At 38.1% G+C, this 19,298-nt stretch overlaps 1 protein-coding gene across 1 annotated transcript in view; it reads left to right on the forward strand.

Moving 5' to 3' along the window:
- NRK (Nik related kinase) overlaps positions 1-19,298 on the forward strand; it is a 181,313-nt gene that overhangs the window by 145,622 nt on the left and 16,393 nt on the right. Inside the window, 1 exon segment of the mRNA XM_049766937.1 lies at positions 14,060-14,221. Within this exon segment, the coding sequence (XP_049622894.1) occupies positions 14,060-14,221 (162 nt within the window).

Here is a 19,298-nt window from a genome sequence, read left to right on the forward strand (position 1 = left end):
TAGCCCACCATTACCCACAGTATCATTTATTTCTAATAATTTAAGAAATATCTAATTTGGGGCTGGAGAGATAGCATGGAGGTAAGGCGTTTGCCTTTCATGCAAGAGGTCATCGGTTCAAATCCCAGCCAGGAGCAATTTCTGAGCATGGAGCCAGGAGTAACCCCTGAGCACTGCCGGGTGTGACCCAAAAACCACAAAAAAAAAAATTAAAAAAAAAGAAATATCTAATTTTATCTAGTTATTTTAGGAGTATCAATGTATAAAGCAAAAATGATTAAGTGCAAATTGGGTTTTTTTGGGGGGGGGGCATTTTGGGCCACACTCGGAGGCATTCAGGCACTCACTTCTAGCTCTGCACTTAGAAATCGCTCCTTGCTTGGGAACTATATGGGATGCAGGAGATTGAACCCATATCCATCCTGGGTAAGCTGTATTCAAGGCAAACACCCTAATACTGTGCTACACTCCAGCTCCCCACCTTGTAGCCTTATATGCCTGCTCTGGGCTTATTGCAGCCATTCTGTATGGTGGTGGTGGTGGTGGTGGGTAAACCGCAGCATGGGTTGAAGACCAGAAGACAGAGGACCGAAGCATGATATCCTCCCAGAGCTCTTTTATTGCTGATGGGGACAGAATAATTATACATAAGCATGAACAATAGGAGAAATGAGATGGCCTATGTATGGGAAGGGTAGGGAAAAGTGAAAGGTCATTAATTGTTGCCCACTCATCACATAGTGTTTTTCAGATGTACGGTGTTCTCTGTTGGCTGACTTGACTTTGAGGAAAGCATGATGTAGGCCCTGCCGTGGCTTGCAGCAAGGCTCTGTCCTCCCTTTACAAATGACTACATCTCCCTGTTTTTACTTCTAAGGCAGATTTGAACAAAACACTGTAGCTTGGAGAGTGGGGAGAAAGGGGTTCATATCTATCATTGTACCAACATGAGTCATATTCCTTAAGTGAGTTTTAATTCCTATAGAGCCTCCTTAATGATGCAGTGTCTTTCCCAATAATTTTTGCCAATTCCCAATAATGCAACTTCCCATAAGAGATCAGGATGTGGTGAATAGGTATAAGGTTGTGTTGCTTGGAAAAGAACATGACAAGGAGTCTGGTATGGGTCAGTTTCTCATTCATACAGCTCAATCTTTTCATGCAGGTAAGGGGCCATGACTCCAACTCTGTTTTGAGGAGATGGAAGTCTTCCTGGGATTGGTTACCTTTGGGGCCATACAAGGTAGGGCTTTTTGAGGAGGGCTTAGGCAGCCTTGCTCTTAATCCAGCCAAGGTAATGAGGAGAGACCTCCCCCAGATCCTGCCACAGCTCCCATTTTTACTTATAAGGCTGAATATTACTGGTATTAGAAAAGCAGCTAATATCTTTGGATGGTAAATTGGTGGACCATAACATGGGACATCTCTTTTAAACATGTCTTAATACATAATAACAGGCATGGATCTAGCATGAAAAGAAAATAAATGCTATAGGTTAGAGAGCATAGACTTCTCAGGGTGGTAGGGACAGTCCTTCCAAAAAGGGGCCTGAGCAATCTAAATTTCGATGACGGAATTCCGCCCACCAATTATGCATTTTCTTCAGGCCATGTTCTATGACCCCTGATATCATAACACTACTCCAACAAAAGCATGCAGATCTCTCTCTTACCTGCAGTTTTTAAGTCCAGGACGTCTATTCTGGAGAACCACCCTGGCAAGGGAATTGATCTGTCTTTGGACAAATGCCATGGTGGAGGTAGAGGTGTTGGTATGTTTTGGGATATGCAGTATGAAGTTTCTTGCCATGATGGGGTTATACACCAGAGCTTCTCTGGCCAGCTCCACTGAAGTCACAATGAGGGATGACAAAAAGTCTCAAAAAAAAGGAATGACAAAAGTCTCAATAAGGAATGACAAAAATATCATGGTGCCCCCATTGTGGGAGCAATCAGGAAAGTTAATCTGAAGTCAGAATTGTGAATAGTCATGGCAACAGTGAAAAAAGATGTCTGTTCTATTTTAGGGGCGACAACCTGTAAGGTAAAATTACACCAGAGAGAGAGAGACCTTTGGAAATAGACTGGGAGTAGGGTATTGTGGTGGAGATTCCCCATAGAGGAATTCTGTTTAAGGTGATGGATTGCTGGGGGGTGCAAGTTAATAGGGTGTGCGGATCCTAGAAGAGTGAAACAGGGAGAGTTGTTAAAAGTGCCTTGGTTACTTAGGCACAGAGAAAGCAAACTTGAGCTTCTGAAATATAAGCAGCCTTAAGGAGTTGAAGGGCATACTGCATGTACTTTGGCCAAGAAACGTGTAGTGGAGTAGAAAGGGCTTTGCCTAGGTCTACGATCAACCTCTTTAATAAGATGGGCACCTGTCATATCGACTGTGTACCAGGGATCTGGGAATTGTATACCTGGTTTAAATAATTCACCATAACAAGATATTGGCTGCATTGACTATAAACATAAAGGTGGCCACCACACATATGTACACACATACACAATTGATAGATCTATTTGATCTAGCTAATATTTTGACACACTTAGGGTGGCAGAGATAAAACCGATATGGGGCTGTAAAATGAAAAGACAATCCCAGGGCAATATTAATCCTGTCATCTCGCTGATTGGAAAATTATCCCACATTTCCCAAACTCACAATCAGGTTCTGATCCCAGTCTGTTTTATATGTAAATGGGTCAAAGCACTACATTGGTGTAAATATGGCAAGTATGGCCTGGCATGTAAATTTCAGACAGTGAAATAGTATCATTAGAGTTTCTACTCTGCGAGGTAATTAGTAGCCTTTTAAACACAGGGAGATACTGCTCTAATGACCTCTGCCAAAGGGATACTAAGGAAACTTTAAATTAGTTACTGTAATTTTTAATTTCTAGGAATCATAAAAAGTATAGCCAGTAAAAGATAAATTGCTGCATTCATCATTCTCAAACCAGCCAGATATTTCCTTGTCTCTGTCTTTTTACACATCACAGAAACTAAGGAGTTCCCAAGATTGTGGAAAAGTTTCTTCTCTAAACTAATTATTTTATAAGTTCTTTTAACTCACCAAATTTTGGTATTTCAAGGGCCAATGTCCTACCCAGATGGCAAGAGTAGATTTTCATAAGAAGTGTATGGGTTTAGGACAATTACAATAGTAGTTCCGGTAAAAGATCTTAAAAGTTAGGATCTTGCCTCAAGGGGTTTTCATTTTCTTCAGCAGGCTTTGACAGAGATGCGCCTGGGATGTTTAAGGACACTCTCTAGTGTTGTTACAGACTTTCCCCCTACAAATGAGTAGGTTTTGCAGCTATAGAATTGTAAGGTGCCAATTTTTAATCATAGCTTTTCACATTCAATAATTTGTAGGCTTTGCTTCATGTTGTGCACAGCTAGTGTTAATGAGATATGAGGTCAAATTTGACCTGTAAATTTGGAATAATGCTGTCCTTTGGCTTTACTGATGGGAAATCCAAAAGTGTAAATGATTTGAGCGATAATTTTAGGTACATTCAATTTCTAGATGATTTTTCTGGGCATCTAGGTTCCCATTTATTGAACATTCATAGAGCTGCATTAATGAACACCATAGGTGGTATATTCCAATACCTGCCTTAGCTTGTTTGCATTGAAAATGACAATCACAGCTAGAACCATAGTGGTTGGTGTTTTACTAGTATTAATTTGGATCAATACTTTTCCCACTCCTGGGTAAACTTCTTTATTCATCTCTTGGTGAGCAATGATGCTGGCTAGGTTTTTCTATTAATTTTTTGTATCTTAAGTGTCTGTTTGGGTGTCTTTTCCTGTAAGAATACATGCATAATCTCTCCCCCAAACCTTCACCCATCATTTCCTCCATTACCACCTTTGTTAAACCAATAAAATGTTTATTAATTTGGATTTTATCACTAGCCTTTCATGATGTTTTTAGCCACATACATTTAAAAATATTATGATTGCTTGGTTCTTTAATTTCATTTTTAAAACCTTGCTTTCCTGTAATTTTAATGGTTCCAATTTTTTATTAATTTTTTTGAGGTGGTCACACCCAGCGGCGCTCAGGGGTTACTCTTGGTTGTCTGCTCAGAAATAGCTCCTGGCAGGCACGGGGGACCATATGGGACACCGGGATTTGAACCAACCACCTTAGGTCCTGGCTCAGCTGCTTGCAAGGCAAACACCGCTGTGCTATCTCTCTGGGCCCCATTAATTTTTTTTATTTTTAATTATGAGAACAAAGATGCAAAGAAAGAGGACAAGGTAAAGTTACAGTGGAAGGACAATCACCCGTAAACAGAATTTTTAGTATTCCCATTGCTGATATCTTAACTTTGAACTTTCAGCCAAAGAAAATTAAGAAAAATAAAACAGAATCCATGTACAATTACTTTATCCCTCAAGTCCCCAGATTGTAGTACATAATATTTTTAGCAGCACACAAAGCAATCTAAAGCCATAAAACTTATGTAACTCCTTAAACATTGAAGGTAAAGCACTTTTTTACATTTCCATGCACATGCATATTAGTTTAAGTTAACCTCAAAAGTTTAAGTGGGTTGTTTTTCTTAAGGATTAGAGTCAAAGGAGCACAGTAAAAACGGTGTTAGAGTGGTAATTATTGTTTGCATATGCCCACCAAAATATGAGGGACATGGAAAGGAAAAGCCTTGGCCTAAATATAAGAAGATCCTACCCCTGAAGTTTCCTGGCATAAGACCAACTCTAGGCTCCAGGCAAACTAGTTTGTCCAATCCAGGTCATTGTCTGTAGTGCCAATACACTTTTATTTTTCACACAGTCTCTGTTGTTGGTATCATGTTTCTGTATTAAAGATCCTGGAATCTGCATATCCTACATTGCAGTCAGGATGGTGCAGAGCATCCTCTCGTTTCACCTCACAATTAAAGGGCAATGCAGAGAACTCTGTCCTGTAAGCAGGTTGTTGTTGTCAAGTCTTCTTAGTGTTAAGGGAAGTCTCTTTTGAGCAGGTCGATGTCAGAGCAGTGGTAGGGTCTTCCCTGATAGAGAATTGCTTCCAGGTGTTGTTATAAAATACTTGGATGTTTCGTAGATAGCTTCCCTGGTTCAGGGGTGAATGGAGGATGCCCAATGTTTCTAATTTTATAGAGGCACAGAAACATGATTCTAAGGCATCTAAGCTCCAATTCCATAGACTTCTCTAAGCAAAAACATTAGAACATTTCTCCAGATATAATTTAAATATATACTTATAACAATCCAGTTTACAAGCAACTGGTTTCACTTTCTTGCATAGAACACACACCTACACTTCTTTCTCTAACCTCCTCAGGGCATGGCAGCTTCCCAAGGTAGTAGCCTAGAAACCAGAACCACTGCTCTTAGAAAGGAACTTTGAAACTGTCCTCTGTAAATTTGAGAACAAGTTGCTAGAAATTCTTGCACCTAACTGGACAAAACTGTACTCTATTAAAGACCTTTAAGACCTTCTTGAATAAAAACATTAAATAAGCTTTATAGATTTCCAATGGCTTTTGGAAATTCATAATTAAGTATTATTACATTTGGAACACATTATTAAGAATCTAATACTCATAGGTAAAGCTATCTTAGGGCCAACATTAAGTTAGATACCTGGTGAGTGGCAGAGTTATGATCTAGTTCTGCCAGGCAGTGTTGGAGAGCCTAAGTAATGGCAAAAAAAGTTAGAGGGTATATATTTATTTTACCTCTGATCTGATCTTTCCGAAGATGGATACAGTGCCAGGGGCCGTGATCCAAAACTCTGGCTCTAACCATGAAGCAACTTCCCTAGCCTGCAATCAAAAATCAATTCGTGTGCTGAGGTCAGCTTGATTCCACTGGACTGGAGAACCTCCCTGAGTTTATCTAAGGGAGCATTGCTCGGTTAGGGGAAGCTCCCATGAGTGTTAAGGAAATAAAAGAGAAAGAATGAGAAGCGAAAGCAGGTCAGATAACAGAAACACCTGGACAGCCTGTTGGTGATAAAATTAGCCAAACAGAACTTCTGAGATGCCAAAAAGTAGCCATGGCTGGACTCTTTTAGTTGTGTGAGGGACCATTTTCATCATTCAAAATTCATATTTCTTCTCACTGGGAGAAGGGAGGGAGCAGAAAACATGTAGGACAGGAAGTCAAGTGTAGGACAAGGGGAGAAGGAAGCACAGAAGGAAATATTAAGGGCCAACCGAAAGAATGCTGTCCCAAGCTGGACTCAGGCCGTCTGGTTTCCCTCCAGGAAAGACAGTAAGGACTCAAGTTCTGAAGTCTGTTTATTACTGTGTCTGGTTCCTTCACATTGTGCACCAGATATAGCCTCCAGTGGCATGCTATTGACTTTTTCCAGACCAGGCCCAGAATGGACTAATACACAGGGAGAGGAAAATGGCAGAGTGGCTTGAAGAGCAGAGGACAGGGCATGGAGGCAGGAGGTATCCTGAGGGAGAAATAAAGTATTAGAGTTTATTTATTGCAAAGGGAATGGGTAATTAAACAGATGCGTGAACAATAGTAGAGACGAGTTTGCCCATTTATAGGAAAGGTAAGGAAAAGTGATAGGTCATTAACTGCCCACCAGTCAGGTGGTGGTTTTCAGATATGCACAGTTCCATGTTGGCTGATGTGCCTTAGGGGATAGCAGGATGTGTGGCTTGCAGCATGGTCCTGTCCTGTCTTCACACATGGCCACATCACTTAGTAGTTAAATTTCTTAGTTCTGGGTCTGTCAGAACAGACTGTTCTTTGAAATTGAAAAAGCAAATAAATGTATGTTGAGATACTGTTGTTATTATTTAACAATTCATATAATCAAGGAAGATTATTTAAAATTTTACAATTAGCAGAATGTGACTGACTATAGGAGAGAAAATGTTTTAAAGAGCAATGTTAATCATAATCATTTATATGTTTTGGTCATACCTAATATCAAGGTACACATTAATTAATGATTATGCACACACCTAAATACTACTAATTTGGCATGAATTTGATCAGAGGGAAAATATATCTTGTTTTTTTTAGACTCACCCTGCAGTGCTCAGAACTTTCTCCTCATTATATGTTCAGGTATCACTTCTAGTGGTGCTTGGGATTATAATAGGACTGGATGAATGTAAAGCAAGAACCTTATACCTAGGAGCTGTCTCTCTGCCACCTGAAGAAGAAAAAAATCTTTTTTTTTTACTTTGGGCTTTGTTTTGTTTTTGTTTGTTTGTTTGTTTGGCATCACTCATACATACCAGTACTCAGGGTATATCTGGCATATCACTCAAAGATCACTCCAGATGGGACTCAGAGGACCATATTTGGAGCCAGATAAAGGACTTGGTTAGGCTGCATCCAAGACAATCCCCTACACTTCCTACTATCACACTGTCCCTCAGAACATAACATAATTGAAAACATTGTGTTTTCAATTTTTTGTGGTACCAAACATCCAGTTATGCTCAGGGATTACTCCTGTATCTATGCTTAGAGGTCACTTCCAATGGTCTCTTTGGACCATATGAGATTCCAGAAATTGAACTTAGGTCATCTGCATGCAAATCAAGCAACTTTCCCAATGTACTATCTCTCTTGCCCAAAATTCCTTTAAAGGTTTGCTTATTCTTTTTAAATTTGAATCATTTTTATGGTCAGTTAGTATAATATTTGAGGTGCATGAACAAATATTTAATTTTCTAATACAGATTTGGGTTTAGAGGTTAGTAATCTGGATGCAGACTTCTTTAGATCTATATTTCTCTTTCAGATGTTTCCATAATGCTTGAATGTCATATAAATAGCAGTTTTAAAATTTCTATTTTTTAAAGAATTGTAATTTACAAAATAATTGCTGGTTGAATTTTATACATATAATTCTCTATCTTCCATAAAATCACCAGTGTCAATTCTTACATAAATTTTCAAATGAGGATTATTTTTGCATTACAAAATATTACAAGATTAGTATATAAAGACATCTAAAAGTTTGAAGCATCAGTCTATTTTTCCATTTTACATTAGAAGGACAGTAGACATAAATACCTGAATTCTAACCAAGTTACTCAAAACATTGCTTTGAAAAAATTATGATTAATCAAATAAATAAGAATTATATTATAGCCGGAGAGAAAGCATTGAGGTGGGGCATTTGCCTTGCATGCAGAAGATCAGTGGTTCAAATCCCAGCATCCCATATGGTCCCCCGAGCCTGCCAAGAGAGATTTCTGAGCATAGAGCCAGGAGTAACCCCTGAGCACAGCTGAGTGTGACCCCCCCCAAAAAAAGAATCATATTATTTGGCCTTTAACTCTTATAGTCATAAACCAAAATATGTAAAAAGAAATGTGTAGGGACTGGAAAGATAGTACAGCAAATGGGGTACTTGCCTTGCATGAAGCTAACTGGGATGTTCAATTCCTAGCACCACATATAGTCCTCCATTTACTACTAAAAGCAATCCCTGAATACAGTTGCAGAAGTAATCACTTGAGTATACACCCCTAAAATAGAAATGTTTGGAGCCGGAGAGAGCATGGAGGTAAGGCATTTGCCTTTCATGCAGAAGGACGGTGGTTCAAATCCTGGCATCTAATATGGTCCCCTGTGCCTGCCAGAGGCAATTTCTGAGTATAGAGCCAGGAGTAACCCCTGAGTGCTGCTGGGTGTGCGCCCCCTAAAACAGAAATGTTTAATTTTAATAAATTTGGGGGATTGTTTGTTTTGGGTCCATACCAGATGGTGTTCAAGTCTTGCTCCTAAATCATTCCTGGTGGGACGCAGGAGCCAAATGGAATTTGAGGTATAGAACCTAGGGATGGTCTTATGCAATGCAAGCACCCTACCCATTGTGCAATATCTCTAGCCCTGGAATTTTTATCCTGAAATAATTGTAAGAATTTTATATATGTAGCCCTGAATGCATAATCAGAACATTTTCTGTGATTCTGAATCCCAGGAGATTCATGATTTAAATAAAAGACTTAATAAATAAATACTTAAATAAAATAGAAATTGGTGGTTATTGATTCTATTGCCTGTTCAATGGCAGTTATAAGTTGTCTTAATTTAATATTTTACATTTACTTTACACAAACCATAGGTAGCAGTTTAACCCTTTGACTAGTTCTTAGACTTGAGAGACTATAAGAGACTTTGCTATCATATATCCAAACCCAGATGCGATATAATTATTTTTTAATAATTTTTATTTTGACCAAAGTGGATTACAAATCTTTCACAGTAATATTTTAGGTACACAGTGACATTGAACCAGGTGCATTGCCACCACCAATGTTGTCCTCTCTCCACCCCTTTCCCAGCCTGCATCCCATAACCCCCTCATTTGCCCCCCAGGCTGCTAGTATAAGTGGTCCCCTCTGTGTCTAGCTTGTTGTAGATTGGGTATCAATTCTGTTGTCTTTGGTTTTAAATTTGGTTTTTAAGTGTGATTATTTTTTTATTTCTACTCAATGTTCATAAACTGTTTGGTCTTGGTACCCTCCATTATTTCCACCCTCAATTTGTGAAGCAGAGCAAGATGGTTCAAGTTAGGTGGTTCTGTTTGAAGGGAAAAAAAGTGGGGCAAAAATGGGAGGAGTCTTTCTAGAGGTTATAAATATCAATTAAAGAGAAGAAAGAGAAAAGGGAAGAAGAACATAACAATACAGAAAAAAATGAAAAGCACCACAGCAATAAAGACAGCAACCAAACAATAACCACAGTCGCTAAATAAAAACAAAACAAAGCAAAAAAAAACCCAACGGGAAAAACAATAACAATAATAACAAAAAATTAATTTGTGCTTCTCCCTTTTTTGCATAAGCACAGGAAATATTGGGGAGATTAGAAAGGGAATTCCCTTGGCCTAAAAGATACAGGATTTCTTCACTCTTGAAGTATACTGTCATGGGAATAATTACAGGCTTCATACAGCTCTTTTACTCTCCCCTAGGTTCCTTTGTGGTGTGTGGAAATTTCTGCTCAGTAGTGGATGATAAAATCAGACCTCGGTAACTAGAGATCTTGGTATTTACACAGTGTCTTCATGATTCTAAAAGTTCCTTCCATACTGTTGTTTTAAACAGTCTTCGGTAGTTGGTGGTCTTGGTTTTTGCACCAATCCTAGGATGAAGCCTAGGATAGAGTCTTTCATTATGTTTCCAGAAGCTCTGCTCAGATGCAGTTGTTTTGGTCAGACCTCTGGAATTAGAGAGCTTGGTTGTTGTACAGATTGTAGGCCAAAGCCTAGACTAGGGTCTTTTTTATTGGTCCCAGGATAAATTCTGCCCAGTCATGGTTGTCACAGTCAGTCTTCTGTGATCTTGTCTTTTGCACAGAACAAAGGATGATGTGTCTTCTGATTTCATCTTATTGTTAGGTGGTAAGGTAAGAAAACCTGCTTTTAGACCAAGTTGTTGCCATTTCCTCATTGTCAGGATGTCATATCAAAACTGGCTCATGTTGGTGTCAGAGCAGTATTAAGAATGTCCCAGAGAGAGTTTGGTCCCTGGAGCTGTTGTGGAGAACTTTTTATGTCTGAGATCTAGGGTTTGGGGTTGGACTGTTGCTGTCTAATTATATGGAGTCTAAGTGGGGGCCACATGACATATATTAAAGGTGGGAGGTGGCCTTGTATTGTAAAATGTATGAGTTCTTATCCCTAGTAGATAAGATCTTGTTTCTATGCATGAAATTTCCCTTTTTTAGTATGCCTTTGCAAAAAGAAATGGTGCTATATTATATTGCTGGTGCTATATTATATTGCTGGGGTGAGAGTGTAAGGCTCCATCATCTCTGTGCCCTGGTTTTGACCTGAGCTTTTAACCCAGGCAACTTTTTCTTGTAAGTTTTTGTACCAAGCAGAACCAAAACAAGTGAATTTAAGGAAGAGAAGAAAACAAAATATATATATATATATATTTATATATATATATAAAGGAAAAAATAAATATATATATATATATTTATAATAAATATATATATTTATATATATATAAAGGAAAAAATAAATAAAAATGAGTTTTATAAAAGTAATTAAGGGAACAAAGTGAAGCAGGAGACTACCATACATTTGAGGATAAACAATAAATAAATAAATATATATATAAATATATATATTTATAAATAAATAAATATATATAAATATATAATATATAATATAATATATTATATATAATATATAATTATATATAATATATATAATATAAAATATATAATATATATAAATATATATAAATATATATTTATATATGTATATAAAGGAAAAAATAAATAAAAATGAGTTTTATAAAAGTAATTAAGGGAACAAAGTGAAGCAGGAGACTACCATACATTTGAGGACAAACAAGTTATGAGGTAGTATTATAGAGGTCTTAAACTTATAAAGGAAATATAGGCTTCCCCATTGTCTTTTGAGATATTCTGGTGGGGTAGAATACAGGGCACATTTTCATAACACACCCTGGTCTTGTTGAATTTGATAAGTGTTTTGCAGCAGAAAAGGCTCGGATTGAGTTCTTGAATTGGGGGTCCTTTTGGAACTGAATTTCGTATCAAGCAACAGTCCACATTTGGGAGGAGTGAGAAGGAGGGCCACAGAGCATGAGTCAGCAGGACTGTTGGTTGTAGTTTCTTGCTGGAAGACAAGATGTGGGGCTGAGTGGGTGTCCTTTCACTTGGGAGATGGGTGATGGCTAATTGGGGCAGGAGTTCGGTCTTGCTACCTAAGGAGTTAAGAACTGAGGGTAAAGAGCGTTACTAAGGTGGGATATCTGATTGGTATTGGGGGGGGGTGAAGGGATAGTAGGATTTCTGAATGGGGGGAGGAGAGATAGAGATAGGGCTATATACAATATAGGCATGGATTGATTATAATTTAGTTTTGGCTCTCATAAAGGAGTCCTCTCTATGTACTCATGCCCACATAAAGACATACATTATTGATCTACTCTTAAGGTGTTGTCTGAGGTCTGACCCTAATAGGATGGGTCTGAGCTCTTAAGGACTGGCTGAATTAAGATAAAAAATATTAGCTTCAGTATAGCTTAAGAAAAAGAGGAAGGGAGAGCAATATATAAGAGAGAGAACAGAAAAATAGGTAAATATAATAAAAATAATTTAATAAAAAATTAAATACAAAACACTATGAGGTACCATCTCAGGCCATAGAGATTGACGCATCACAAAGAATGAGAATAAGCAGTGTTGGCGGGGATGTAGAGAGAAAGGAACTCTTTATCCACTGCTGGAGGGAATGCTGTCTAGCCCAATCTTTATGGAAAGTGATATGGAGATTCCTCCAAAACCTGGAAATTGAGCTCCCATAACATCCAGCTATACCACCCCTAGGGATATACCCTAGAAACACAAAAATACAATACAAAAATCCCTTCCTCACACCTATATTCATTGCAGCTCTATTTATAATAGCCAGAATCTGGAAACAACCAAGATGCCCTTCAACATAAGAATGGCTAAAGAAACTGTGGTACATATACACAATGGAATATTATGCAGCCATCAGGAGAGATGAAGTCATGAAATTTTCCTATACATGAATGTGTGTGGAATCTATTATGCTGAGTGAAATAAGTCATAGAGATAGACACAGAATAGTCTCACTCATCTATACATTTTAAGAAAAATAAGACATTTTTACAATAATTTTCAGAGACAAAGAGAGGAGGTCTGGAAGGTCCAGCTCATGACATGAAGCTCACCACAAAGAGTGGTGAGTGCAGTTAGAAATAACTACACTGAGTACTGTCATAACAATGTGAATGAATGAGGGAAGTGGAAAGCCTGTCTAGAGTACAGGTGGGGTGTGTGGAGGAGGGAGATTTGGGACGTTGGTGTTGGGAATGTTGAACAGGTGAAGGGTGGTGTTCTTTACATGACTGAAACCCAAGTACAATCATATTTCTAAAAATAGATAGATAGATAGATGATAGATAGATGATAGATAGATAGATAGATAGATAGATAGATAGATAGATAGATAGATAGATAGATAGATAGATAGATAGATAGATAGATAGATAGGGTCAGTGAGTTGGAGTTGGAAGGTTTTCCCAGTTTCTAGGCATTTCATCAGTGATGGGGTTGGGCCTTGCTAAATGAAGGTTTCAGGGTTAAACAAGTGCCATTAATCTCATTGAAGACTTTTTTAAAAAAAAAAGTCGACATGCCTTTTTTTTCTTTCTCTTCCCTCCTGCACAGGTACAGTAAATATTGGGGTCATTTGAAAAGGAATTTCCTTGGTCTGAGAGAATCAGGGTTTCTCCCCACTTAAAGCACAAATGTTTATTTATTTATTTATCTAGTTTTTGCTGATTTATTTGTTTTGGTGTGGTTATTGTTGTTGTCTCCGTTCATGTTTATTTTTTTTCTTCTTTTCTTTTCTTCCTTTATGTGCTCTGCCATGTTTTTTATCTCAAGACCATGGCCTTTACGTGGTGCTTATCTGTATTGTTGGAGTGTTCACTGGATGTTTTATTTGACACTTCTTTTTGTACTGTTGTGGAGTTCCACCTCCTATTCCCCCTTCGTCTCTCAAAACTAGGATGAGAGCTTCCAGAAGGACTCCGCCCATTTTCGGCGTATTTGATTTTTTTCCCCAGTTTATTACTTTTCTCTTCTTCAAACAAAACCACATAACTTGAAATATCTAGTCCCACCTCCCAACTAGAGCGGGAAATAAGGGAGGTACCAAGACCAAACAGGTGTAGGACCACTAAGTAGTTAGCTAGGCACAGAGGGGACCACTTATTCTAGCAGCCCCGGGGGGGGGGGGTGAGGGAGGAGGATATGGGCAATTGGACAGGAACGGAGGTGAAGGAAGGACAATTCGGTGACGGGAATTCCCCTGATTTTATGTTAATATGTACCTAAATATTATTGTCAATGATATGTAGGCCACTATGATTAAAATAAAAATTATATTAAAAATAAATTAATTAATTAAAAATAATTCTTTTAAAAAAAGTCAACATGATTTAATTTTTTTTCTTTTAATATATGTTTAATATTAATAAACTGAATTCAAACATTTTAATTTTTCTGTCTACCAGGACATAAGAACAGACTTCGAGTGTATCACTTGACCTGGTTCAGTAACAAGATTTTGAATGTTAATCCGGAAAGCAATAAAAGACAAGAGGATATGCTAAATACTGAGAAAGTCTGTAAAGCTGTAGATAAATTGACAGGCTGTACGCACTTCAGTGTCCGTAAGACCTTTTTCAAGTTTACCTTTGAGATATTCATGTATTGTGTGTATATACTCTTACCTTCCCTTATGGCTTACGGAATAAATTTGATGATATACATTGTTGTTATAGAGAAAATGAAAAAGGGAAAATTGCAAGGTTAAATAAAAATGAGTGAATTTTATTGACATATCTTTGAGTGTTTCATGCCACAATAAATAAATGATTTATTTACTGAAATATCTAATGAGTTTAAATTCAGTTTACTTTCTTACATATTATTCTTTTCCATTTGCTTTTAATGTTTCAATTGAGGTTGGAACAATAGCACTGAGCACAGGGCACTTGCTTTGCACAAAGTTTACCTGGGTTCCAACTTGACTTTAATTTTCAGCATCCCCTCAGCCAAGCAGGCATACTCCTTGACTGCAGAGCTAGGAGTAAGTACTGAGCACAGCTAAGTGCAACCCAAAAATAAATAATGAATAAAAATTTTTCATATGATCTGATATTTTATTGTTGCTGTAAAACTTTAATTAGATAAATAATTTTCATATATCTTCAGTTATCCTTCAAGGACATTCATCATATTCTTTCCTAGATTAGAAGTTTATTTCATAGGAAACAAAATAGAATAATTTTATTATAATTTCCCTTTTAAAAATAAAAATCCCTTATAATGACAAGAAAATTATGATGACTCAAAGAAAATTATTTTATGGTCTACTGAATCTGAATTTTATTGTCTATGTGTGTAATTGCTCAGTATTTTATATCCAGTTAAAGTGTTTTTATATTACATTTTTCACAACCATCCATTGTGAAATAGAGTAATTCCAGGGACACAGAAGCCTCTCTTAGCTGTCAACAATTGGTTACTAATGTCAATCCATCTTTTTCTGCTTCTGAAGTAAATACCTTATAATCTCAGTTTTATTTTTCAGAACTGGTGGCTATTGTGAGTTGCTGAATGATATTTGAATCCTGACTATTTCTGTTCTGTATCTAAAGAGGATTTCTAAGAATAGTTGTTTATAGGTGTATATGTAAATAATACTATTAAAATATAAAAATGAGTGTTTACAGAGATGATAGAAATAGCACAGTGGGTAGGGCATTTTCCTTGCCCTGGCTTGCCCAGGTTTGATCCCCAGGATCCCATATGGTCCCCTGAGCTCTGCCGGGTGTAAGCCAACAATTAAAAAAAGAATACTTACATAACCTAAGCATTAAATAAATATGCTACTTTATATTTTATTTTATTACTTCTCTCTCTCTCTCTTTTTTTTTTTTTGGTTTTTGTTTACACCCGGCAGCGTTCAGGTGTTACTCCTGGCTCCACTCTCAGATATCGCTCCTGGCAGGCTCAGGGGACCATATGGGATGCCGGGATTCGAACCAATGACCTTCTGCATGATAGGCAAACACGCTTTACCTCCTATCTCTCCAGCCCCTTTATTATTTCTCTAAATTATTTTCCTTAAATTTGATAAATTGAGTTAGATTTCTTAATGGGATTTATAAAGGAAAGTACCCTCCTACTCAAACCATAGTTTTAGGTGATTTGGGGATTATTTAGCCCATATTCATCAGTGCTTAGGGTTTATTCCATGCTTTGTGTGCTTATATTAAGTACTTGAACTGGGTAAATCTGTTTCTCTTGACTGTCTTTATTTCAACCATAGCTGCTCTCATAACAACAAATGCATGTGTTAAACTCACAGGTAAAGTAGCAGTAGCTTTTTATAAGGTACATGTAACAGTTGTGCATTTTTACTTCTATGGTATGTTCATAAACTTCCAATATCTATAAAATAATAAATTGATACCATTCATGTCACATATTAAAGTAATAAAAAGTCTTTGCTTGGGGCTGGAGTGGCGGCGCAGCAGTAGAGTGTTTGCTTTGCACGCGGCCGACCTAGGACAAACCATGGTTTGATCCCCTGGAGTCCCATATAGTCCCCCAAGACAGGAGCGATTTCTTTTTTTTTTCTTTTTTGGTTTTTGGGGCACACCCAGCGGTGCTCAGGGGTTACTCCTGGCTGTCTGCTCAGAAATAGCTCCTGGCAGGCACAGGGGACCATATGGGACACCGGGATTCGAACCAACCACCTTTGGTCCTGGATCGGCTGCTTGCAAGGCAAACACCGCTGTGCTATCTCTCCGGGCCCAGGAGCTATTTCTGAGCACATAGCCAGGAATAATCCCTGAGCGTCACCGGGTGTGGCCCAAAAACAAACAAACAAACAAGAAAAGTCTTTGCTTAGCAGGGTATTATTTAGCTTTGTGGGAATTTTTTATTTTTTAATTTTAATTAATATATTTATTTAAGTTCCATGATTACTAACATGTTTATAGTTGGGTTTCAGTTATAAAATAGTACAACTGTTGCATTAAATAATTAAGGATGGTGCTGGATGGCGGTGGATGGAGGCCTTTGTGCTTAGGCCCCAGCCACGTGGCTTCATCCCCATTCAGCTGGCGGATTCCAGGCCCAGGTAATCGGCGTAATCAAGACTCACAGGCGTCAGGAAGCAACTTTATTCAAGCCCTAGCCACCACATGTGTGTGGCCTATGTCATAACCTTTCAAGCATACCAATATTTTGCTAGCCCTGCATCTTATTTCCTGTTAGCCATTTTCCCTTTGGGCTCCATGCTGGTCAAAGACCAGAACACAGAAACCCAAAAGCCAGAGCGCACAGCAGCGCAGAAAGGGCAAAGAGCCAAAAGGGCCGAATTCCCTTGGTCCAACCCTTATCTAACATTTCCCAAACCCCTCCCAGAAATGGGAGGGGCTCGCAGGTAAAGTTACACCTACTATCCGGCTCCCAAGACCCCTCCCAGAAATGGGTGGGTCTTAGGGTCTCAAATAGGCACACCCACATTGCCATCCAGCACCATCCTTAATTATTTAATGCAACAGACAACCTCTTAACCAGTGCAATATTCCCACCACCAATGTCCCCCATTTTCCTTCTCCACCACTCCCTGCCTGTATTCTGGACAGGCATTCAATTTCTCTCACTCACTACTATTGTCGTTATAGTTGTCAGTGTAGTTATTTCTCTAACTGAACTAACCACTTTTTGTGGTAAGCTTCATACCATGGGCCAGTCATTCCAGACCTCATCTTTATTATCTCTGTGTATTATTGCAATAATGTTTTTGTTTGTTTGTTTGGTTTGGTTTGGTTTTGGGGTCACACCCGGCAGTGCTCAGGGGTTATTCCTGGCTCTATGCTCAGAAATTGCTCCTGGCAGGCTCCGGGGACCATATGGGATGCTGGGATTGGAACCATCGACCTTCTGCATGAGAGGCAAACGCCTTATCTTCAAGCTCTCTCTCCAGCCCCTAATGTTTTTTTTTTTTCTATTTTTTTTGTTTTTTTTTTTTGTTTGTTTGTTTGTTTTTGGGCCACACCCGGCGGTGCTCAGGGGTTACTCCTGGCTGTCTGCTCAGAAATAGCTCCTGGCAGGCACGGGGGACCATATGGGACACCGGGATTGGAACCAACCACCTTAGGTCCTGGATGGGTTGCTTGCAAGGCAACGCCGCTATGCCATCTCTTCGGGCCCTAATGTTTTTTCTTAATTTTCCATAGATGACTAAGACTATTCTGTGTCTTTCTCCTTCTAACTTATTTCACTCAGCATAATAGTTTCCATATCCATCCATGTATAAGAAGATTCATGACTTAATTTTCCTGACTGCTGCATAGTATTCCATTGTGCACAGGAACTACAATTTTCTTAGCCACTCATCTGTTATCAGGCATCTGGGTTGTTTTCAGATTATGGCTATTGTAAATAGTGCTGCAATGTATATAGGTGTGAGGAAGGCACTTTTGTATTGTGTTTTTGTGTTCCTAGAGTATATGCCTAGGAGTGGTATGGCTAAATCATATGGGAGTTCAATTTCCAGTTTTTTGAGGAATCTCCATATTGTTTTCCATAAAGGCTGGAATAGACAGCATTACCACCAGCAGTGAATAAGAGTTCCTTTCTAATCTCCTTACATGTTCTTGAGAACATTAAAAGAATATGTGTTTCTGGTGTGGTGCTGGGCAGTTTTGCCTTATACAGACAGGGAATCTGTTCCTACTACTCTGAGAATGCCATCAAGAAGAACCAAAACAATAATACAGAAAGCTCAGTTTGTATCAACCATAGCCTAGTAAATCCTTAGATAGTGACTTTAGAAATATCATGGAGAGATATAAAATTTATTTCAAGTTAACTCTTGTTAACCTAATTTTCGATAATTCCATTTACCTTTGTGTCATAACAAATGTTATGAAGCAAATTTATTTGTTCCTGCAAGGAGATAGGCTCTGGTGGTGAGTGAGAAATTGAGAACAATGATGAAGTTTTCCTGGGATTACTGTTTGAACACTTAATGCCTGAAATAACTGTATTATGAAATACTTGGTAGATAACAATGTTATAATAAATTTAAAAACACTTAGTCTTTAACAGAAAAAATAAGATAAAATGTGAAAATCCTAAAGAAAATTTTGCTTGAGACTGAGAGGGAAATAGAAGAATTTATCTAGAAAAGATTGAAGCAATGTCTCAGTGGAGGAATAAGTTATTTAGGACAGAATATACATTTAGAATCAGGTCAAAATAATCTTTGAGTCAGGTGGTCTAGATCAGGGGTCTCAAACTCGCGGCCCGCGGGCCACAAATGGCCCTCCGTACAACATTTTGTGGCCCTGCCCTAGAGGAATCTTTTTTTGTTTTGTTTTAGTTGTTTGGGTCACACACACACCCCCAATGTTCAAGGCTTACTATTGACTTTGCACTCAAGGATCACCCCGACTTTGCCTCCTGTGGCCCCCAGGTAAATTGAGTTTGAGACCCTTGGTCTAGATGAAACCTTCGTATACATTATTTTTCTTTAAAAATTGACTTTTTGGGATAATTTACCTACTACAAAGTGCACCCATTTAAAGTGTACTAATCTATGGCTTTTATTTTGTCTATAGTTAACAATTATCACAGTGATGTGATTTTTCTTATTTTGATAAGAAATTCCATCGACATTTCACTGTCATTCCCTATTTTACCTCACTTGTACTCACCCTTTTTTGC

This window comes from Suncus etruscus, chromosome X (genome assembly GCF_024139225.1).
Source record: "Suncus etruscus isolate mSunEtr1 chromosome X, mSunEtr1.pri.cur, whole genome shotgun sequence".
Taxonomy (NCBI): domain Eukaryota; kingdom Metazoa; phylum Chordata; class Mammalia; order Eulipotyphla; family Soricidae; genus Suncus; species Suncus etruscus.